Genomic DNA, 24,744 nt, shown 5'->3' on the forward strand with positions numbered 1-24,744 from the left:
ACATGATATCATATGTTTATACTTTTTAGTGAGTTTTTAAAGTCAAAATTTTGGAAAAAATACCGCAAAAAACACATTTTTTCATTTGAAAGATTAATATTTCTCAAACGGTAAGCTCAAGTTTTCAGGTCTTCTTTATAGATGCATTATCCAGTGTTCAGTCGCATATTTATGCATTAATTAATATTACATAATATACACTTATCGAATTAGTCAGGTCGACCCATGTAACGGGAGACATAATAACAAACGACAAAGCATTGTAGCTGAGTCAACAATAACCGCTTCTGCAGCAATTTCTGCCAACGATGCGATTGCTCTTCAGAGGGGAAAAACACTGGTGCAATTGCCGTGTCTTCAGAGCCTCATTTGTGAGCGGTTTATGTACCGTATGCATACCATATCACACACAAACAAACATACATTAACAACCAGCTTTTCAGAATGGCAAAGTTCTTTACAACCAGATGTAAAATAATGCATTTATATAAAAAAAGCGTTACCTCTAAAAACAAAAACCATTAAAAAAATATTTTTTTAAATTCTTTAAAAATAAAATTCTAAAGAGTATGACTAGGTCGGAATCCCAAAAATTTATTTTCCAGTCTTTTGGAACAGGTAGAAAAAAACAACTGGTAAAGACAGCACTGTCAGAGACACTTCCGCGGTCAGATGCTAAACATACAGAGTTATGCTCTCTACTTGAGAAAATGAGAAAAGCGTTTTTTGAGCGTCATGAACGTTTAAAGTTTTTTGTTTAACTTACCTCTGAACAAACTTAAAAAATAAGTAAAAGTACCAAACGATACTGGCTTTTCATATCAGCATTATATGCTACTACTTAAAAATTTAAGTACTTTGCAATTAAATTGCTTCCTTGCCTTCGTGGAAGACGCATAAGCGAAATTATAAAACCCTATGCTAAGATGTAAAAAAATATCAAATGAAAAAGGTTATGGAAGTCGGTTGATTACATTTTTATATGGAAAATCTTTAATTATTTGCCAAAGTTCCCAACGATCGGCTTATACAAAATACAGGGAAGAACAGGAAAATAATCTAGCACAAATTTTGTTACAACTACATTATTTTCTACTTACTAAATTGCATATTATGGTCAGAATACAACATTACTGTGTTTTTTGTTTAGAAAATGTTGTGCGGACTTGCTGATGCGGATGCATTATTGAGAGATGCGCCGATTGCATTATTATCACTTGCATCATTAGCTTCACATAGACCAGAATTTTTTGTTTTCTCTGGGATTCCGTGTTGAAGTCCAATGCCGATTAGCAGCTCATGTTCGGTTTTGGCCTGACGTAGCCAGTCGCGAAGGTCGCGGGTGCGCTCCACCAAACTAGTCGAATAGTTCAGAGCCCGTGCATTTTGGGACGCGATAGTATTGGCCGCCAGTATCGTCCCACCCATCGAGGTGTGCATGCGACCAGTTGTTAAATAGCTATAAGTCTCAAGACGATCTGAAAGTGTTGGTATTGGTTTAGGTGGAGGTACCGCCCCCATACCACTGCTTTCGCTGAGACCATGGCTAGATGTTGAGTTGCTTGTTTGAAACGGAGCGACTATAGCCGTTACGTTAGCCTGCTGGCTAAGCATGTGTGTCCAGTTAAGGTCGTTAGGCAGTTTTATGGTCATGGTCGATAATGATTGCTGATGATGCTGTTTTTGTTGCTTTTTACCTAGCATATCAAGAATTTCACATATCTCCTCGTTGAGAATCTCGAGGTTCTGAATCCATTCGATTGATTCCTGTTGAAAGTACTCTCTCCGCTTGTGAAGATCTCCTCCATTGGCAAAATCGGTACTGCTGAAGCCAGAACTGGAGTGCGACGAAAGATCGCTAAGCGTAGCAGCATCATCCTTGTGTTGGAGATCGGCCCCGCGTTTCTCCTGCTCGCACATGCGTAGCAGGCTCTCTTCTAGATGCTTAAGCCTTATAACCTTCTCACCTAACAAAGCGCGTGTGCGATGCAGTTTTACTTCTATCTCAGTTAATTCTTTTTCCTCTTCGATATTCTGGTCCAGCCACTGCTTAGCACACAGGGGAGAATTCTTGATACGCTGTTTTATCTCGCCTTGCCGCAACCTATAATCACTACGGTCTTTTTTTAAAGACTCTTTGGATCGACGTACTGAGTCCCGTTCCATATGTATACGGTGCTTGAAAAATTCCAGTTCCGAGCCCACTCCCACAGTAGGATGGTCGTTAGAAATATCAGTAAATGGGTATCGAAGATGAAAAGTGGCGTCAACCGCATGATCTGGAAACTGATCTTCTAAATCCTCAAGCTTTCGCAGTTGGTTGCGTAAATTTTCAACAGGATTACACGGACGTTCCAATTGATAGTTATAGTCGGAGTTAAGTTTAGAGGTTGATGCTGACTTAGAACGTGAGAAGATTATCTGGGAACCCCCATGGTCCTTAAGCTGATTTCTGTTGTTGTTCTCTTGATTGCATTGAAACATAATGGCAGCAGGTGCTTCCGTGTCTGAATTTCCGTTTTCGCTGAGTTTGACAGTACCATAACCTAGGCAGCTGCTTGGTTGTGAAACAGGTAAATAGCGACCATTGTAATAGTTATTTGATAACGTTGTGTCCGACTGACTGATTGAGGTGTTCGTATCATTCTGAAGCTGCCGCAGGCTGGTGCATTTGCTGGTGATATTAAGCTGTGTTTTTAGAGGCTTGGGTGGTTTTTCTTTGAAACTGCCCATCACTGCCTTATCCGAGTAGGTCACCGAGCGATTTTCACTATTGCACATAGGATTGTTGGAAATCGAGCGCTCCGTTTCTGAGCCAGCGGTTACGTTGGTCTTATTATTGTGGCTATTTTGCTGAAGGGCGAGTGCCTCGCGTCGTCGATTTCGACGTTCTAAGGACAGCCTAACGTCCGTTTTGAGTCTTACATATTTTTCTTTGAGGCAACGATATTTATCCTCAAGAAGACGTTTTTCACAACGAACTTTCTCGTAGAGTCTCTCCTCGCCCTTCTCGCGAAACCGTTTCTTTTCCAATTCTAGCTCATAGGCAAGCTTGTCACGCATTTGTGATAGCCTGACTGCTTGCTCACGGCGAAGAATTTCTTCCTCGCTATGGAGGTCACGCTCTAACTCATGGAGAATATCAGAATGGTTGCTCTGCAATATGGTCATTTGAGCCCTATGTTCGCTTACTATTAGAGAACGTTTGCTTTGCAGCTCCAGCTCCAGCTGGCCACGATATTTTTCTATTTCACTCTCGAAGGCCTCTTCGAGTTGGTGCTGGTGTGATGTGAAGCGCAGGTCGTATTCATGTCTTAGACTCTTAAGCCTTCGCTCTTGCTCCCGTTGCATATTCTCAGCTTTACTCAAAAAACTATTCATCTGCTTATGAAAAGTACCTAACTTATTGGCCATTTTAAAACCTTGCACATTTTTTGATGATACTTGAGCTGATTTACGCTGTAACATCTCTAGCTCAACGCTGTGCTTGCGACCCAGCTCATCCAAATCAAACGGACTGTTGCTTGCTAGATTAAGAGTGTCTTTCTTTGAATTGTTTAGAATAAGGCTGCGAACAAGACTAGTCTCTGACTCGGGGTCTTTGTTTTCATTGTGATGCTTCGCTTTGGCACCGTCTTTCAATTCACATATTGTCCTACAGGACGTAACAGATACTGAGCTTCCCAAATTTTGGTCCATGGGTGGATTGGTACAACAAGCCATTATCATTTCAATAGTTTCGGATTTGGGTACGGATTTTGAAAAGCCGCAAGAGAAAAGGTTTAAGCTACTATTGCCTTCATTGAGATCACCATCGAACAATTCAACATTACAAACATCTTCCTCTTTATTTATGTTATTAACAAGTTTTTCATTACAATCGTCGTTCATCCCCGCCTGCACTTCCTGGTCGTCCGGGGTGATGGACAACTCGGTAGTCTGACATAACTTTCGCGAGTCACCCGCATTCTCGGGTGAGTTTCGCATGCGCTGCATCTCCTCTAAATTAAAACGCACGCTTTTTTTATCCTCAAATTCTGTCGTTGGATCTTCACGGGCAATGCAACGATGTATATCGAACACACTTGATTCACGAAGAATACCCTTTACACAAGGTAGTGGAATACCTCCACCACTTTTTACTTGTTCCAGGTGTTGACGAGGCTTTAGAAACATAGCACCTCCTTTATGTGAGAGCAGAGACATTCCATTGCGCTGCTCTACTACAGACTCTGAGTTTTCCCCAGTCCCCCTGCTCAGTGCCAGCATTCTGTTAGATAGTTTAGATACGGGTATATCCATGCTCATACTAATTGGAGAATTTGTATTGTCCTCTTCAAGGTCAGTTTTTTTAACAGAATGGAAAATTTTACCAAAATTCCTAGTGCGAGACTCCAAAAATCGATTAACACTGCCACTAAATACACTTGCACCTGCAAAGCTGTTCGCGTGAGTAGAAACAGAATTAATCATTGACGCCTGCGTTTTAACGCTGTTAAGAGGGGAGCTGATTTCGTAGAGGAAATCATCCGCACAATGCATGCTGCGTATACCAGAATCCAACTGGGATACATCATCCGAGTTGTCAATAATAACCATGGCTCCTTTAGGAATCGCTGGTCCTGTCTTTTCACGTGTCTTCTCTACTAACTCACGATACACAGCATCCAGGGGATGATCCCACTGCGATTGCTTGGTATACGTATTATGATAGTAATGACCGTTCTTCTCCTCGGAGTAGCTGTAGAAAATTACAAGAACACATGGTTAGTAATAAAATGGCTGATTACAACTATAAGCTCACCAGATTTTCCAATCCGAAGGCAGTGCGGCCATTAAACCTTCCTTAGCAAGATAAAGCAAATGCTGTTCCTTAAGAGGTTCGATCCCTATCAGTGTGGCATAATCGTAGATCTCTATAAGAGAAGTTTGCATGAGTCTTCAGATGTAAATATTTCCATACCCTTACAGGGTATTTTTTTTTATATCCGATACTCAAAAAGTATAGGGTATGTTAAATTTGGTGTGAATGTGGATGGGTGCTATACCCAGAAGAAAGCATTTTCGACCCCATAAAGCATATGTATTCTGTGTCTGTCTGTACGTCCATAGTACGTCTGTCACTCCTTATGAGCACCTAGATCTCAAAAACTATAAGAGCTAGATCAACTAAATGTTGTATCCAGACCTCTGTGATATCACACTGTAACCAGTGTATTTTAAAATTTCGGCACGCCCCTACAAAGTACGAGAATCCGTGGCACATGCAATTTTGAAGATATAAAAAATGCAAAAATACCGAAAACGCGGAATCGTAGAAAATTACCATTGTGGTCCAAAAGTTAATTTTTGGAAACTAAAGTGATAGAAAATTGACTCAAGGGACATAAAATCAGGACAAAACAAATTTTTAGCATCGGTTGACGTTTGACCCTAGCGCATCAAGGTCAATATATTCGAATTTTGCCAAGTTTGGCAAATTTTGAGTATTGGTTTATATATATTAAAAAAAAAACAACAAAAACCCGTTGATAGACCGCGAATTATAAAGAATTTACATACAAAAACTATTTATCGGTCGGATATGGATCTTTTTCAAAGTATTTTAAAATTTCGTTTTTGGCCATACACAATTTTGAATATGGGCATATCCGCCGGTCGCGAACGTACGTTCGCACGCTTTTAATGCACAACAAAGATAGAAAACAAAAACTTTCCAAGACTTTTTTTTGCGTTTCAATAGCATTTTGTTAGCTCTATGCTTAGTGCAAATGATGGGGTTCATCGAGTTTTAGTTTTTAAAATAATTTAAAAAAACATGCGGTCGCGAACGTACGAAAAATAGAAGTCGACTTTGACTTAATCTAGAAAAATGCAATTATCTGCGAATTGGAACGGAATATTCTAAAACGATAAATTGACTTTAAAAGGGGATTAACGTAGCTTTCTATAAAGTATATTCACATAAAATTATCTCCATTGGTTTTAAAAATATTAAATTAAGTACCGGTCGCGAACGTACGGGTCGCGAACGTACGATTTTTCCATATGTATTTTAAATTTTTTCACCTTACGTTTTCCCTTAAATCAGTTCATATTTCCCTTAAGATCAACTTATTACTCCATTTTATGTACGCAATAACGTAATTTATAGTAAGAAGAGAAAATTTTATTTAAAATTAAAAAAATAAATGATAACAAGAAATTTATTTATTTATTTATTATCATTATTATTGTGTGATTTTTAAATTATATCTTATAATGATTACGGTGCCTGATAAAAAGCCGTTAACTTTTCCTTTCGGAGAGGAATTTGTTGCCGTTTTGAAAACGGAAAAGTCTTGCATTTTACGAATGCGCCTGACTTTTCGTTTTGAAAAGTAAATCACTTTTTTTTTGTGAAAGTGAAAACCGCAGCCTGCCTGAATATCGTTGTTAATGGTAATGAAGTAAAAAATAATAGCATTTAAACCACTGTGCATCTTCAACGAGCTTCCTATACTTTTTGAGGAAATATGTCCTCTGCATGCGGTTACACCAAAGAAACCGTCGAATCGTGGTAGAAAGCCGATGGAAAACTACGTGCTTACTTCACCAGATTGCACTGTTTCTTGGAAAGATAAAGCAGTTAGGAAAGATTCGAAGCTAAAAAAAATAAAAAAGCAGGCATCTGTTTCTGCACAGAAATTCGTTGATTTCAGCGGATTTTTCAGTGTCCACAACAGTGCCTATATTTTTTTTCTCGAAAAAATAGGTTACTTCACTAAATTCTTGATCAAATTTCTGAACGTAGGAATCTATTTAGTTCTTCACTTATAATTAGCTAATACCTCTGGTTTTAAATTGGTGGACATATTTTTGTATAATATGCAATTGATCAAAAGTTACCGGGCCCTCTTCCTTAACTTTAAAAAGAAAAACTTTTTAAGCTAGTCAAAAACCTTGGTTCAATCGAGGTATCGAATATTATAAATGAAAGAGATAGAAGACTCCTAAGCATTACCAGCAGTTCAAAATTTTAAGACGGACAATAAATAAAAAAAATACTGACTGTGATAATAGCTTAAGTTTTATATGTGGAACTCCGTGTGATGTCCTGAGTTCTGTCCTTGAAATTAAGTCAAACGATGCTGGAATGGATGATTTGCATCCCAAATTTATTAAAATTATTTTGATCATGATAACACTACTCGACCAAATTGAACTTTTTCTTCCCGCTGTGGACAAAAACTACTTTTTCTGATAGATTTCGGGATTTAAAAATTTGTATAGTATTATGTTTTTTTATGTTTTGGTTTTTTTTGTATCACAGAATTTTTAAAATCTGGTATTTTTCATTTTTTTTTTCAGAGGTAGCGCTTCTATTTTCACATAACCTAAGTATCTTATATCTGGTTGCAAACAACTTTGCAGTTCTGAAAAGCTGATAAATGCAGCTATAAGTAGGACCAAGACATTTGTAGCTGCAGCTTAACGCCTGGAAGATATTAAGCTTTCAAATTCATATTTGATCATTTTTTGCGGTATTTTTTTCCGAAATTTTGACTTTAAAACTCAGAAAAGTCGAAAAAAAAACATTTCCTGGCATGTTATTTTAGCAGAGCTCGCAAATAACAGTGGACCGTTCCTTGTTGTCCGAAAATAACTGTTATTTACAGACCCTTTGAGCAAAGAGTCAGAGAAGTACCGTTCCCATCGGCTCTCGAATAAATCGGACTTTGCTCAACCAAAAACCTTTTTTTCTGCTTCCCTTTTGCTCTGCTCATTCGCAGACCGTTTTGTCGCGAGCGAAGAAAATAAAGGTCTTTTGCGTTTGTATGCGTATGTGCGAGTGAGGCGTCTATTTAGGCTTGTCAGTCACAAGCCACACTTGCTTTTCTCAATTAAGTGCGTTCGGATTGTCTGAAAAAATGGGCCGAGATCAAAATAAGAGTGCATTATTTTTTTAAATTTGATGCCAATGAAGAAAAGTCTAAATGCAACAATAATACATATAATATATATGTATGTATTATATTCAAGATTTAAAGATTTATTGAACGAGCAGAACACGCATAGCTCAACTGAGAACCATTAACTGGAGACAAACGAAGGGTTATGCTAGGAGAGAGAGCAAGCGTGCATGGGTTTTTCGCTTATGCTCGTGAGCAGACCGCAAAGGGAACAACGGTCAACTGTTATTTGCGAGCTCTGAGTTTTAGATAGACGCATTAATTAGGCGTCGTTTAAGGTATCGTTTGTAAGAATCGATGGATACTCGGCCAAGTTGCAGCCGTTTGCCCAAAACGACTCAAAACTCATTTTACCTGTCCAACTGCCGAAATGGAATTGCAGGAAATAAAAACGACTTGTAATTTTGGTTTTACCAAGTCCTAGGCATGGATATATCTCGGATATCAACCCTACCTATTAATGTCGATTTTGGCTGTAAATGTTGTGGACAGTTACTTTTGCTCCTTATACCTAAGCCTTGGTGTGGATATATACATAATCAACTGTTATGGTCAAATGTTGACTTTTTTTCCTTCAGCCCGCACAAATTATACCTTTTTCCCTTCTAACTATGCATAGAAAAGGATATAAGTTAACTCCAGCAGAGTTCAACAATCAAAATCTTACACAATAGTATATTGCCCACTTGCAATAACATTGCGCAAGATTTTCATAACAAAGTACTCACAAAGTTAATTCCATTTCCTGCCCAAAATATGCACCGAGAGTTGTAATTCTCAGGAACCACTTGACCCACTTCAATCAGCACCATCATCGCCCCACCCCTTCTTTGACGCAGCTGCGCGACAATGCTGAAAATGCGTCTTCGAGGAGTCAGCTCTTCCGAACTTCCACCATCGATCGAAATCGATATTGATTTCCCTTTGTCAACCATTCTGCTGCTTCCAACAATTATGCCGCTGACTTGAATTCTGCCGCTGCCAACACTCTGGCGCTTCCAACAATAGGTTTCTTTAAGATTTTATATTCTATGTAGATTTAAGCAGTCGATATTTTATATTCAATAAACAGAAAATAAAAAGAATTTTTTCCTCTAAATAAGGCGTAAACACATCGAAGCGAAGAGAAATCTACTTAAATTTAAAGCTAGTAATTTACATTGGCTAATATACACCCGTTCACCACTAAAACTGGAGTACAAAGTACTTTTGTACAATGCAGTTCTCAAACCCATCTGGACATACGGCTCCGAGCTATGGGGAAATTCTTGCGTTAGTAATTTAGAAATAGTCCAGAGAGCTCAATCGAAGATACTAAGAACTATCACTGGGGCACCATGGTACATACGGAATGAAAATATCCATAAAGACTTAAATGTAGGATCAGTTAAAGATGAAATTGCCAAAGTGAAAGCAAAGTACCAGGCCAAGCTTCAAGCCCATCCTAATAGACTTGCGCAGTCTTTAACTTGGCACACTAGCCATACACGACTACGGCGAAAAAACCTCCCCACCCAGCAATAATACTTAGCTAGGGACGTACTCTAAGTAATTAAGTGTAATTAATTAAATAAATATATTAGGCTACGATTTGTATACTTGTCGTAGGTCTCTAATAGGGAAGATTCGATAAATAAAATCCCGTAATAATATTAAAAAAAATAAAGATCTGGTTGCAAGAGTTGGGATGGGACAAACATTTTCCAAGTGCGTTGTATCAACGCTGGTTAGACTTTCTGCAAAGTCACGCTTTCTTCCCCCAGATCAAGATTCCAAGATGGATTGGCGCCCAGCCATCGGTAAAGATCGAACATCACGGTTTCTGCAATGCATCTGAAAAGGCGTACGGTGCCGCGATCTACGTGCGCGTCGAGTGTGACCAGCATATTACGGTGCATCTGTTGTCGGCGAAAACACGAGTTGCTCCCGTGAAAACCGTTTCGCTGTGCGGTCCAGTACTCCTTTCCGAAATGACGACGGCTATCCTGCCAAGCATGCCGACGGAAAGTCCTCAATGTTATTACTGGACCGATTCTACGATTGTACTGGCTTGGTTGAACAAACCCGTGTGCCACTGGACTACCTTTGTGGCCAATCGAGTGACCAAAATAGCTCAAACTACCGGAACCAAGGATTGGGCTCATGTTCGTTCCGAACATAACCCTGCTGACTTAGCCAGTAGAGGCGTATCTCTACAGGAACTGGTAGATAACCAACTCTGGTGGCATGGATCAGATTGGTTGCAATCTCCACCTGATCAATGGCCGACCCAAGCCGATGAAGCTCCAATTATGACCCTAAAGCAGAGGGCCGTGAAGGTCCATTTTGTTCCCAGCCCATCTGAAGATTTCCTGGATCGATTCTCCCAGCTTGAGCGGGCTCTTCGAGTGCGGGCGTATGTTCTGCTTTTTATTCAGTGCTGCCGGAAGTGCTGCTAGCACCCGCACGCGGAGACCCCCTCTCTAGCGCGGAAATAAACGAAGCGGAACGAACTCTTATCCTAGAGACTCAGCGCCGGGACTTCCCCCAAGAATTTCACTGCCTGAGTGGTAAACGTCCCGTGCCAAGTGCGAGGTCTATTCTGAACCTGAATCCCTATCTCGACCGACATGGGATCATGAGAGCCTGTAGCCGTGTCACAGCTTCTCAAGATCTGAAGTATGACGAGCGTCATCCAATCATCCTTTCCTATAGTTGCCGCCTGTCTCGCCTGCTGGCTCACTTCACGCACAGAATAACTCTCCATGGCGGCAATCAACTGATGACTCGCCTAATTCGTTGCAAGTATTGGATTCCGAGAATCCGGAACCTGATAAAGGGTGTGGTGAACTCATGCAAAGTGTGTATCGTCCACAAGAAGAAGTTACAGACCCAAATGATGGGTGATTTCCCGACAGATCGAACTTCTTTCTCCAGACCGTTTACCCATAACAGAATCGATTACGCCGGTCCTTTTGACATAAAGAATTATACCGGGAGAGCTTGCCTGATCACCAAAGGTTATGTGTGCGTACTTCCGACCTGACCACCAAGAAATTTCTAGCCGTCTTCGTTCGTTTCGTCGATCGACGAGGTTGTCCGCAGCATATCCATTCAGATAATGGGAAAACTTTCGTGGGAGCAGCAACTGTACTTTCTCGGGACTTTCGACGCTTCTCGCGAAGATTGAAGCATGCCTTAATTCCAGGCCGCTCTCACCCATGTCCGAAAATCCGACGGAGTTGCTGGCCCTTACTCCCGGCCACTTCCTTATCGGAGGACCGTTAATGGCGACCGCAGAGCCCGAAATAAAGGAGAACCTCCAGTCGATCATTAATCGGTGGCAGCATTTGAAGGCCCTTAACCAGGAGTTCTGCCAGAGGTGGAAGGATGAGTACCTCAAGGAACTCCACAAGCGCAACAAGTGGCAGACGGATATGCCAAATCTTCAGATCGGCGATATGGTTATCGTGAAAGAAGATAACCTGCCTTCTAACGACTGGCGACTCGGAAGAGTACAGTCCGTGTATCCCGGCGCCGATAACAGGGTTCGGGTGGTAGACATTCTTACTGCCCGCGGTGTGCTCAAACGCCCGGTCGCAAAAGTCGTTCTCCTTCCGGGGGATCTCCCTCATCCCGTACAACAATAACGGAAGGCGTCTTGTGCCTAGCCCGTTTAATAATGCTTCTCCTTGTCTACTATTCCATCCAAGTTCTTTTCGCCTCCAAAACGCCCTCGTTTGTTCTTCCAACAGTACTTAGAGAAGTGCCTGTCACCTGTTCCTAGCACGTTACTAATGCTTCTCCCATTTTTCTTTTCCAAACCAGTTAATTTTGCATCCAGATCCTGAAGGCTCCACAACCCCGTGGTCAACCACACCTCAGGGAGCCAACGTTCCTGAGGAAAACCTGCTTACCGCTGCCGCGACTGCTCCGGAAGCCATCCGCTACGGGACTGCCGCAGTTTCCTCAAGGTGACCGTGGAAAAGACGCTCCGAGCCGTACTGGTCAACAAATATTGTCGGAACTGCCTGGCTCACCAGCATTCCGGCAAGGACTGCCAAAGTGGGGGCCGGTGTAAGGTGTGCCACAAGAACCACGTTGCTCAACATGCGACCGTCCCAGCGTCCAACCAGATCGGAATCGGCTGCTCCGGGTCCCGTTCCGTCTCCAGCTCCGGTGTCCCAACCCAGTCGCAGCCCCCGGCTCCCCGCAAGCCGTCCCGTCGTGGGGAATCCTGCTCCATCGGTCAACACCCTGTTCCAGCACCGAAGCATAAATTTCCTCCCGACGGCCCAGGTGATCTTGGATACGGGCGCCAAAACCCACGAGACAACGGGGGGGGGGAGGATGTTTAGGGCAGCAGCGCTGTTAATGCCATTAACATGTGAATTCGACCCACGGCTCTCCATTACGGGCGCTAGCCGTAGGCCGAGCTGTGCCTAAACGGGAGAGAGTCAGTGTCTTTTTCCACCCCGACAAAGTCTACACGCTCCGCGACCATATATAAATCTGAACCAACGATCTACTTGAAGCACCACTTCTTCCGACTTTTTTTGGGAATCCTTGTCTTTGGGAACGGAAGCCGACCCGACCAGATCCACCCTCCTACAAACAGTAAGTTACTCTAAATCACAAGCTACTAAGTGTACAAAAAATACTAAACATTACTTTTTTTTTAATAATTTTTTTGAATGCTTCTTTCGTTCATTCAAAATAACTGGAATCGGAAGATCCATGAAATGGGATACCCGAAACAACCTGGTCAAGGATTTACGCTTCCTGCTCATTCTTTAGAGGAAATACCGCCACTAAAGAATATAAATATTGCAAATCTCTTTTACAGGAACAATTGAACGATTTGGTGGGGATTGATAGCAGTTAGGAAAGTTTAAAGGCTGTTTTGTTACACAATGGAAACCAAAACCCATCGCCCATGCTGTTAATATGAAGGAAACATATCAAGCAATGGCTAAATTGTTTGAAAATATAAAAGGTCGCGTGTGCACTGCAAGGGACTGCAAGGTGGTTACACAAAATACTGCTACTTCCTGTGCCTATGGGATAGTAGAGCTAGAACTGAGCATTGCTCAAGAAAACACTGGCCAAAACGGGAAGAAAATACATTGGAAAATTACAACATACAAAATGCAGCTCTCGTTAAGTTTAAAGACGTTATTTTACCACCATTACACATTAAGCCTGGACTAATGAAAAATTTTGTTGAAGCACTGGATAAGTAAGGTGGCAAAAGTTAAAGAAGGCGTATTTGATGGCCCCCAAATTCGAAAACTACTAAAAGATGATGGATTTGAAAATATTTTATCTACGAATGAAAAAGCAGTCTGGAACTCATTCCGACTGGTTACAAACAATTTTCTTGGAAACAGCAATAGTGATGATTACGTTACTATTATTCAAGACCTAATTGAGAATTATGAAAAAATTGGAGCCGACATGGCACTAAAAATCCATTTCCTGCACTCCCACTTAGACTTTTTTCCGACAAACCTAGAGGACGTTAGTGATGAACATGAATAGAGATTTCACCAACAATTAAAAGCTATGGAACGACAGTATCAAGGTGTTTGGAATGAGAATATGGTGGGCGACTATGTGTGGACTCTCATAAGGGAATCTGATTCGAATAACAAAGGAAGACAGCCAGAAAACTTAAATTATTTTAAGAACAGTAACAAGCAGTAGAAAACCAAAATTATCTCATACGCTTAAAAACATGTAGCAATATTACACCAAATAAAAAACGAAAAAGCACAACGAAAATAATTAACTGTCAAAAACATTTAATGCCAAAGGAACACGTTCAGGTACCAAAAATTCAACCCCTCTTCGTTTGCTTTGTTCCCAATTGGCAGTTCGGCCCGCCACCTTCCAAAAAGTATTTTTTTTCTATTTTTTCATGTTTTAGTTTTGGCTAACGAATTTTAGCTAAACCGTCTCTGCACAGATTTTAATAAACAATACCTTAAACGACGCCTAATTAATTCGTCTATCTCCAACTAAAAATGCATGCCAAGAAATATTTTTTTTTCGCCTTTTCCCGAGTTTTTAAAGTCAAAATTTCGGGGAAAAAATACCGCAAAACTTATTATCTTCCAGACGTTAAGCTGCAGCTACAAAGTGTCTGGGTCGTCTGTCTGGATTATAGCTGCATTTTTCAGCTTTTCAGAACTACTAAGTTCTATGCTACCAGATATAAGATACTTAAGTTATTTGAAAACTAGAAGCACTACCTCTGAAAAAAACATGAAAAGAACACCGGATTTCAAAAAATTCTTTAAAAAAAGTAAGCTTTAAAAAAACCATAATTCTTTAAAAAAATGTAAGTCCCGAAATCTGTCAGAAAAAGTAATTTTGGACGACAGCGGAAATGTCGTGTTGACTAGTGTAATTAGTCATTTAACGTATGTACGTATATTTAACGTATATGCAACACTGCGCTTACGACATCAAGTTTTCCTGATCTTTGGAAACTTGTAAGGAACCTATTTCAGGCTTTGGTAAACTCAGTCTGTCCAGGGTCGGCTACAAGAAATTTGTAGTTGTTGTGGGGACTTTAGACAAGGGACGAGACCAAGCGAGGCATAGCATAGCCGCGCTGTGCTTGGTGCGAGTCACCAATGTCTGCCCGGTGTCCCAGGATGGATCTTGGTGGATCGGTACTTTGGGCGGTGGCTGATCCCGCTACCTAAAGCGAGCGCTTGAGGGTAAGGTACAGGCGTGGCTTGGAAACTGGGTAGGTGGGGCAGCGCGTCGTCACAAAGAGACCGAATGCTCGAGAGGATCAGGGAGAGGCGATGCAGAGCTGTGCGTTGTCGCAAAGGCTAAGTGGGATCAGAAAAAGACGAGGCAGAGCAGTGCGTTGTCGCAAAGGCTCATTGAGGTTAAGGAGAAGGCGAGGCAGAGCAGTGCGTTGTCGCAAAAGCTCAAGAAGATCAGGAAGAAAAGGGCGTTAGTAGTTAATTTGAATATTATGTGTTTATTCAAGTAATATTCGATAATGAGGTCCCTGACTGCACCATGTGGTTGTTGCTTACAACTAACGTGTGACCAATATAAGGGAAATGAACCGGTCTGAGTTGGATATGCGCGGGGTTCGCGTAGCCATGGGAACGTTCTGCGTTCGCGGCGTGTTCGCGTGTGTGCCTGTTGTTGCAGACCGGTACGCGTGTTTTTTTTTAATCGTGACTTTATTCTCGTGGGTCGGACCGAGTTAGGTGTAGCGAGGTTATGTCGGCGTGTTGTATTCGGTGCGTAGCTCAGAGTTGTGCTTCCGCGTGGCTTGGAGGTTCGTCGCCAAGTCCCGGCTGCTGATCTCTGCCTGCCCCGAGCCTTGTTGTTTCCTTTTCTTTCTTTTCGATAAGTTCCTGTATCCTGTATCGATAGTGCTGGGGTTGCCACCTCGTGTTTGTGGGAAATGTCTTAACGCCTTTAGTGGCGGGTTTATTTACTTATTTATAATTACTTATAACTACTTATTAACTAGAACAAGAGATTAGGCTAGAATTTGGCCTTCAGTGGCGGGTAGCGTTGTGTGGGCATAAAATGCATCAAACTAATGCTGAAAAGCCTGCCTCCAGTGGCAGTTCCATGGTTTGTCCTCGGTCGCATGGTGTATGGTGAGGTCTGTAAAGCCTTCTAGGTCTTTATAAAGCATAGTATCCAGCACCGCGGAATCTAAAAATTCCTGTCAAACTTCATGTAAAAAAATATGTTCCAGGAAAATTTCTTTTACGTTTTCCTGGAGTGTGTATCCAGCAACACGAACGGAATCCACAGATGTATATTGATAGTTGCCTATCGGGACCGTGTGTGAGCTGAGAGAACAGCTGACACCCAGCTCAGGAATATATACTTTACAATTCTTCCTGAAGTGAATGCTGCAAGATGTAGGCAAAAACGTCCGCAAAACCAAAAAGAGAGATGAAAATTATTCTTTTTTGTTTTGCAACAATATATGCCGCCACCAACACAATCACTTCATCATCAGAGTGCATTTTTTTTCCTTTTTTAATTTTAGCAGAATTTTACCGTTGCCTCTGTTTACAAAACAGCTGAATCATCAACCCTGTTTTAGCTATGTTCCACACCCTCACGGAATAACTAGCAAATTCCTTGCCGCAATTTTCCGCGGTGCTGGAGACAGGCCTTAAGTTTGGAAATGGAAATATAATATTTAAGTATGAAATCGCATTATATCCTTTTTACACTGCCGCATCATTGTCGAAAGTGCAAAAAAAATTTTTGGGAGGCGTTTACACCAAAGCCGCATCGTTCTACGCATCATTTTTCAGCATTTTTGAATGTTCCATTTAACGGAAAAATAAAATGATACGCCCAGTGTAAAACGGCTATTTTATTGAACCATAGCAAAACAAACGAGAGGGAACGTTATTAGTCGCTTATTTTGTCGCTACTTTTATACCCGTACTCTGTCAGAATATATGAGATTATAATTTAAATGGAATTTTGCAATATTTTATCTGTTTACATTTTTTGATACAAATGTTATCTACATCAACAATGTAGATTCTAAATCTCCTCCGCCAGAGGTCGCACAGAGTCAGCGAGTTTGTGCGCGAGAGAGAGAATGAGTAGCGGCTGCAGCGCTGGAAGAGGTGGGTTAGCAACTGAAAATTAATTTCTTCATTCTGGCTATAATAATGATCCGATCTGATTCAAATTCGGCAATCTGGTATTGCCAGGCGAAATTTTAAAATACACTTGTAGCAGTGTGATATCACATGAGTCTTGAAACAAAATTTGTTTGCTCCAGCTATTATAGTCCTATAACTAGGTGACAAACAAGACGGACAGGCGGACGGGGAGTCAGACAGACATGGCTATATCGACTCGGCTATTGATGCTGATCAAGAATAGATATGCTTTAGGGTGTCGGGAGCGTTTCCTTCTCTGTGTTACACACATCCACAAATGTAATCTATCACAAATCTAATTTACTCCTTAACTCTTCGATTACGGGTATAAATATTTATATCGATATTTTATCTGTCAAATGGAAATTCGCAATTTGTTGTTGTTTAGGATTATTTTTGTGAGGTAAAATTTGGGTGCCATTAGAAATACATTTATTAAATATATTTGGATATACGAAGATATTTTCTATTTTTGTACATACACATAAATATAAGCTGAAAACATCAGAAAATTTATTTATATATTTTTCAAGCTCATACAAGTTTTTATTTATGTGCTACTTGCGGACCCCGCGATTTTCATCTCGCCCCAATTTAACATCTTCAGATAAACTCTGAGATAATAAAACACAGAAAGTTTAAATTTCATAATGATTATTTAAATGGAATTTCTATCAGCTTTTCATTGAATCGCCTTGTTATATACTACATTTTTTGTTTTTTTTTTTTTATCAGGTGCAAGAACAAATAGACATGCCACGTAAAACTGGCCAATAGAAAAACTTGGATTTTCCAAGTTTAGGCCACAAATAGTCAAGGATTGGCCTTGTAATTTATTAATCCTCATGGTGAAAGCAAGACGAATTGGGAACGGAATTCGTTTAAACTCAATGGGCATATTCGTTTGGATCATTGCAATCCTCGGAATAAGGACTAACTCATCTTTAAATTTTCCCTTGAGTATCGTCACGTAAATCACATTGCTCATCAGTTTTCTTATCACCAAGCGCGTTCCATTGCATACTTTTGGTGGGTTTTAGATTTCGAGGCATGATGACTACCGACCCCACCTTCAGTTCTAAATTGTGCGGTGGTAAGCCAGGCCTATCCAAGGAGTTTAAAAATTCAGTAGGATAATTAGTTGCTTCATCTTCGATTGTTACACAGTCAATAGATTTGAATAATTGCAGTGTACCAACGATTTGATTCTGAATTTTAATGTTTAAATCATTCACATCTGTATTCTTAGCCGCTAAAATTGCACGCTCGCTTAACCATTTGTTATTTTTGTGGTTAGCAATGATGTTAGGGAATACTTTGCTGATAAGCTCGTCTTTCGATGAGACGAAATTACAAAAATTCGAAGGAAATGAAATCAATCTGCTCGATTGGTGGACAGGAACACGGCCATTACCGATGGTCAGCAATTGCTTGGAGAAATCTTCAGCAGATGGGTCGTTCAACAATGCAACTCTCATGTTTGCTACCAATTGAAGTTTCTTCACATAGAACCACAGATTTGAGGCAAACGTTTGACGAAAATATCCTGATAGTAAAATCATTGCGCCACCAAAAATTATCGAGTCATTGCGCAGATCTTTTAAGGTTCGATCAAGAGCATCCAATGCGCGTTTGTGCGCCACTGTGCATTCGTCCCAGATGGTGATGATTTTTTACGCTACTAATACTTTTGCCATTGAAGAGTGTTTTCCAATTTTACATGTCGGTTGTTCAGTAGTTTGAAGATTTAATGGCAATTTGAACGCTGAATGAGCCGTACGGCATCCTTCTAAGAACGTTGCCACTATTCCAGAAAAAGCAACTGCTACCGCAATTTCTGATCTCGCACGAACAGCCAACATGACCAACATCAATGAAATGAGCAATGTCTTTCCAGTTTCACCACGCCTGGTGCATTCAACAATTGCATTAATTAATGTATCATAGATTTCCTTCTGTATTTGGTTACACAGAGGTAAATTCGTTTGAACTGATTGCTCTAATTCATATCGCTCATATTCACGTTCACGTTCCAATTCTCTATTAAATGGCATTCCTAACCTGACTAACAAACTGCCGCACATAAGGGTAACACAAATCTTCGATTAAGAGCAAAGTCTGGTTATGCATCTCTTCATTCGACTCAAGGTCAGAATTTTTTAAGCAGACACGAATTCGATTTAAAATGTCTTTTTTTCATATTATCTTTGAGTTTGTTCCACAGGTCACGTGGATTAGATGGGAAACATGTTAAAATGATAATAGCCAATAATGTGCGGGTTTGATTTGGAGATGCAGAAATAATCCATCAGCGAGTGACGTTTTCAAGCAATTTAAGCTCTTGACATGCTGCGAGATATGTTGGGCACACATTAACAGTTCGTAGTGAATTAAATGAAGTTGGCCAAGTTTACCAGCAACAACCGGAAATTCATTCATTAATTTCATTAATTTTGGATGAACAGTGTAAATGCGACCAAGAGCATCATTAGAACACATATCCAGATGATCAGGACTTACATCGACTTGCCTCCGACGCGGAAATTTCTTCGAAGAAGCGTTCCAAGGGAAATAAGGTGGAATCTCCGAGTAAAGCCACGTTCGTGCGAACGTATGGCAAGATGTAAAAAAACTGATTAATGTTGTCGCGAGGTGTCTCAGAATGTTGGGCAGCATTCGACCCTGTGAAATATACTCTTTAACCGTTCTCCAGATGCACCGCCAAACATGCAACAGTGGGATGACGTTCGTAACTAGGGAAAGAGAATATACGCCAAATTACCTCATTACAGTTAATATATCGACCAATTTGATAGCGCGCAATTTCATCGTCGGTATTGGATCTTTGGATGCCAAAAACGGCCATATCGCTGCCTTTCGTGACATATTTACAAATTTATTTAATGGACTTTACCGAATTGCAATTCGATTTAACCAGAAAGACGTGTTGCTAAACAGTGAAATTCATCAGCGACTGGATTTTTTGCTTGAAAATACGTGCGGTGATGTCGTGCCGATCTCTTGATGTTTGTCCGGGAAGCAGTAATTGATCAATTTCTATAGGTCTGGCCGACCATAATGACAAACATATGTCATTGCTTCTTCCGCATACTTAGTTAATAGACAGAATTTGACCACTAAATCCCCGAAGTCACTGTTGGCATTCTATTTTATTCATACAAACCATTTAATGGATTAAAAATCTTGATTTAAAAGTGTCTCCTTGCCAAAACATCAGCGGATATTGCAACGAATCATATGAACGGTGTGTTTTTATATATTTTTTGTAGTTGCCCAGTATTGTGTCGGGTAAGCACAATATCGCGTGTTTCCAAGTATTCACAAACAATCAGGATTGCAATTTCCTCTATTGTAGAAGCGTTAAATGTGTTTTCATGTGTTTCAGCTGGTTGTTTATGTTGTGCATTTTCAAGAGGTTGTAATGATCCAATTTGATGGTGAATTTGGCCTTGAATCTGCGAGTCGAGAACAAAGTCAGTATCATAGTAGGAATTGAACATTTACTCAACATAAATTAACTTGAATGTTGGATGAAATCCGTGTTCTATCGGAAATTCCGCTCCAAACGAAGTCATTTGAAAACAGCCATTGTACTTTTGAGAGTTCGCTAGAAAATGTCGTGTTTCGCCCCAAAGCAAGGAATGCAATGTCTCTGGTGGCGGAACCAATAATAGCAATTTCACTTTCTCCAGCGAACTTCAATGCCCCACAATGCACGCAAACTACTTCCATTGCACAGTGTTTTTTCCTTTTTTTTTTTGGCATAAACTCTAAATTTAAAGCTTTTAAGTTGAAATTTTCTTTGTGTACAAGTTTTACGGTCACAAGACCACCAATCAAGTTTCAAATGATTTGGAGCACTATTTCATATAGCTGCCATATAACCAATCTGGCCGACTTGCAACGAGGTGTTAGAATACACTTCGGCAAGTGTGTATTAACATAATTGACGAGGGCTTTCACTTTTTCATTTCTTAACATAATATGCTTTTCATTAAAATGTTTTTGAATGATGGTTTGAAATATGTGCTGCTGTACTGCCTCTTATGAGCGATTGTTGTTGCTCCAAATGTCTACACATATTGTACTAGAAAAATTCGATTTGGGAAAAATGTGTGAATTCGCAGTAGCAGAGTTAGTTTCTCATTAATCTACACACTTTGTTTAATAACTACTCACTTAAAACTCTTTGCTAATCTTTGCTATGCAAAATCTATGCTATCCACGAAACACAAGTACATTTTTTAAGCATAACATCGACACAAATATTTGTAAACTACATTTTATATACGTGGAAAATCGTTTTCCATAACAATCTTTTTAACTTTTGTAGACACTTTTTCCAGAACAAGCAATCAAAGTTGTAAAGTTTTAACCGCCAATTTCGTACAAAACTTGTGGGACAATATCAGCTGACTTTAACAGCGCGCTAACAGAGTAGGGTTGCGCCACAAGTTAAAGTTAAATTATATTTTATCAAACTAGGGTGTGTAGAAATTGAAAATCAAAAAATTTTTAAATAATTAAACTAAATTTAAAAAAATGTACTATATGCCAAAAAAAAAACGGAAAAAACACCAATTTGTATTGGACCAATGCAAACGAAAGGATGCGAGTTGTAGTCAATTGTGCAATCATATATAAACGCTGCTCGATTCAAATCAACACTTGAAGTATGTCTTCTTTCAGTTCAAATACTCTCACGTTGTTGATCAGTGCGATTAGCTCTACGATTTCTTCTTTCTAATCTAGCCGTTTCACGGACTGCCTCTCTTTGCTCTTGTGTTTGAGAAGCACGAAGAACGGCCATATATCGCGCCGCACCAACGTGGCTCAATTTTCGCTCTTCATCAGTTAATTGATTCGCACATTTCCGTATCATAATTACATTGTGGCTCCATTCGGAAATATTTGATAGTCTTCGTCGCGGCATCTATATTAATATGTATACACATATTAATGATAATAATACTCACACAAAACACACAAATCACAAATTTATCTACCACTTTCCACACAATTTCTCGACCTTTCCAATAAACAGGCACATTTAAAGTTTTAAAGATTCTCCTATTCGGGTCGGAGACAAACTCAAAAAATCAAAAGCCATAAAAATCAGTCCATCTGTTCTAAAATAGCGATTTCCTGAGCTGCGGTCGCTTTTTCCATAGTTTTTTTAAGCTACTGTGTTAAACTGGATGGAGAAAAATTCAACAAATCATTTATAATACCGCTTTCAAGCGTTTATTAAGTTGAACAGAGGTACATATGTACTTTACTAAGACGTTATTTTGCAAAATAACATGCCATAAAGTGGGGGCGTGTCATAACGCCCAGTCTCATAACGCCCGTAGGCGCTTTGACCCTTTGAGAGTGGGCGCTATAACACTATCAATTGTGTCATAACGCCCACGGACGTTATGACAACTTTTAAAAACTTATAAAGTGCATCAATAACACTACTCAACAAAATTAAACTTTTTCTTTAGGCTGTGGACCAAAATTACTTTTTCTGATAGATTTCGGGATTTTAAAATGATTGTAGTACTTTTTTTTTATGGTGTAATTTTTTTTAAAGAATTAAAAAAAAATATATTATATCTGGTTGCATAGAACTTTGCAGTTCTAAAAAGCTGGAAAATGCAGCTATTAATCGGACCCAGACACTTTGTATCTGCAGCTTTACGCCTGGAAGATATAAAGCTTTCAAACTCAAATATCATAATTTTTTGCGGTATTTTTTCACGAAATTTGGAATTTAAAAACTCGGGAAAAGTCGAAAAAAAAATTATTCTCGGCCAACACTTTTGGTTTTAGATATTGTGTCTTTAGTATTGTGTCATAAGTGTCATAAGGCCCACAAAAAAGTGACATAAAGCCCTGCGGGCGCTATGACACTTTCCGCCCGTGGGCGTTACTTACATGTAGCTGTGTAGATTAGGTTAGAAAGTACAGTTCAACAGAACTTACCGTCTGATGATGGTAAACAGGCATCGTCGAAAACTTCTTTGCATATGACGGATGTACTCGGAGATATATACCCAAAGCGTTTCGTTTTTGAGGCACCGATGGTCATTGTCGTTTCAGTTTTTCGGTTTGTAGGCGGAGTTTTGACCGTTGTTTTCGATATTAATGGCGTTGCCGAGGAAATGCTCGTGATGGTACTGGTCGTTGCCATTGTTTTTTCTTTTATTTATAGTTTTTAAGAAAACACAGACTAAAAAATGCTAATCACTTCGATAAGACCTTTATTATTCCGTATTTAATTGGTGTTTTAATAATTGTATGCTGTTTGCATGTTTTGCACGGCAGCTACATAAAAATATGTTTGTACATTAGGCTGGGCCAATTTGATAACTTTTCAAATTTTTTATTTTTTTTCAAGCGGACACCCCCTTTTCTGTTCTTTATTAGTAAATAAAATTATACAATTTTTTTTAAATCTTTAGTTTAATTTTTGAGGGTTGCTACAACGAAAAAGAAAATAAACTTTTTTGGTTAAATATACATTAAAAAATTGAATTCGTCGGTTTTTTAAAATAATATTGAAACTTAGAAACTAGTCCATTTTGATAATAAGGTACTTTTATTTTTGTTTTTTAGTTACTGTTAAAAAATTAACGATTGGTGAAAATCTGGAAGTTCAGCTGAAGTTGATATATTTAGTTAACTAGTTCGCAAAAACTCTTGCAGGTTTTTTTGGTTCAACCTAGTGTACATATATGTATGCAAACATACAAACACTTGACACGACACATTAAAACTGTTCATAAAATCGCTAATAATTACAGCACAATCTATATAAAACGGCGAATTCGAACTATTTTCAATTATTCAATTAACATAATTCAAAAAAATTTCTTAACTTAATCGGAGAGTCCTTATTATAAGAAATATGTATATGGGTAGTCCTTTTCATCGGATAAAAATTTAATATAAAACATTTGAAGGAAGTAGGTCTATTTCATTATGAAAATAAGTGAGAAAATTGGTAGAATTATTTGTGTTTAATTGGACCAATCACTTAGCTGAGTTGAAATGAAATTAAGAACCTGAACACTGCATTTATGCATGGATGAGGACATGAAAATGTTTTGACAGGAAATATTTTAAATTCGATTTTTATCCTTTGAAAAGGACTTACCACAACCCATGTATGTATTTTTCATGTAATAAAGATACTCCGAGTGAACATTGTTAGTAAATTGCATTCAAGTGTCAATGTTTTGAACAACGAAATTTTTGAGTTATTGTAATTATATTTTTTCCTTAATCTTCTTTAATTTTATGAACATTTTTAATGTATTACATTCAAGTGTAAGGGAGTGTATGTACAGTGGCTGCTAAAAATATTCGTTGCAAGCCTTTCAGAGTTTAATCCTCGTTTTTTAGCGGCTGAGCAGCTGTTTTCAGGCTTTTTTCAAGCAATAGGCTTCAGGCCATTGCATAAAAAGGTAGCAGTCTAAAAATAAAAACAAAAGTCTTCAAACCAAATTGTAGTTTAACAAACATTCCAAAAAAACAACATTAACATTACAGTCCAAAAAAGTTCTAGATTTCTTGATGCATTTATATTTTTTAACGGAAACGAAAACTCCGTAATCGGAGTCTAATTTATGAGTCTGCCTCATGTACATATGTATATAAAGAAAATTTCAGAAAACGGCTGCTCAAGGAATAGAGCTCTGAATGACTTCCAAGGAATACCAATGTACGTACATACATATGTGAGCAGGGGCTCACATAAAAGTATTTATATGAACTTCAATTATGCGGCTTACACTGCTGTTTGACCAATTAAGTAAACTAGGAAACAGTTGCAATTGCTTCGATGGGAAATAGTAACTAAACGTGCATAAAGACTTAAAAGTTCAATAGCGGTGGAAAGTACTCACATTTTTAACGAATATTTATTGAAGAGCACACAGAAATTACCTATACGTATGTACTTCTAACGGTATTGATTTTTCCTGCTAGTACTTGCGTTGTTTTGACGTTTGAAAGTCTATTCCATTTATTTTTTTTGTCACTTAATCTAAGTATTCAGAAGCGCTAAATTGTCCTTCGACCGAATCAGGGTTGATATTTAAGCCTAGTACTCAGATCCGAAAAAA

At 39.2% G+C, this 24,744-nt stretch overlaps 1 protein-coding gene and 1 long non-coding RNA gene across 2 annotated transcripts; one reads left to right on the forward strand and one right to left on the reverse strand.

Annotated features, from left to right (window-relative positions):
* On the forward strand, nucleotides 1-12,806 carry LOC111078099. Its single transcript, XR_002608219.2, has 3 exons — nucleotides 1-110; nucleotides 11,760-12,548; nucleotides 12,665-12,806. It is a non-coding gene; the product is annotated as an uncharacterized LOC111078099 (long non-coding RNA).
* Nucleotides 970-24,744, reverse strand: LOC111078098. Its single transcript, XM_022372629.2, has 4 exons — nucleotides 24,526-24,744; nucleotides 22,601-23,097; nucleotides 4,805-4,916; nucleotides 970-4,741 (listed from the first exon to the last, which is right to left on the reverse strand). Exons 2-4 carry the CDS (start codon nucleotides 22,806-22,808, stop codon nucleotides 1,147-1,149), a joined length of 3,915 nt encoding a protein of 1,304 aa, XP_022228321.1. The 5' UTR covers nucleotides 22,809-23,097; nucleotides 24,526-24,744; the 3' UTR covers nucleotides 970-1,146.

Source organism: Drosophila obscura, unplaced genomic scaffold, assembly GCF_018151105.1.
Source record: "Drosophila obscura isolate BZ-5 IFL unplaced genomic scaffold, ASM1815110v1 contig_87, whole genome shotgun sequence".
NCBI classification, from domain to species: Eukaryota; Metazoa; Arthropoda; class Insecta; order Diptera; family Drosophilidae; genus Drosophila; species Drosophila obscura.

Coding starts and splice junctions, on each gene's coding strand:
- LOC111078098 (XM_022372629.2), bottom strand. CDS start 22,808: ATGGCAACGACCAGTACCATCACGAGCATTTCCTCGGCAACGCCATTA. Junction 4,917..22,600: donor CTGTTTACCATCATCAGACG/GTAAGTTCTGTT, acceptor CTTCTCTTATAG/AGATCTACGATTATGCCACA. Junction 4,742..4,804: donor CCTTCGGATTGGAAAATCTG/GTGAGCTTATAG, acceptor AATTTTCTACAG/CTACTCCGAGGAGAAGAACG.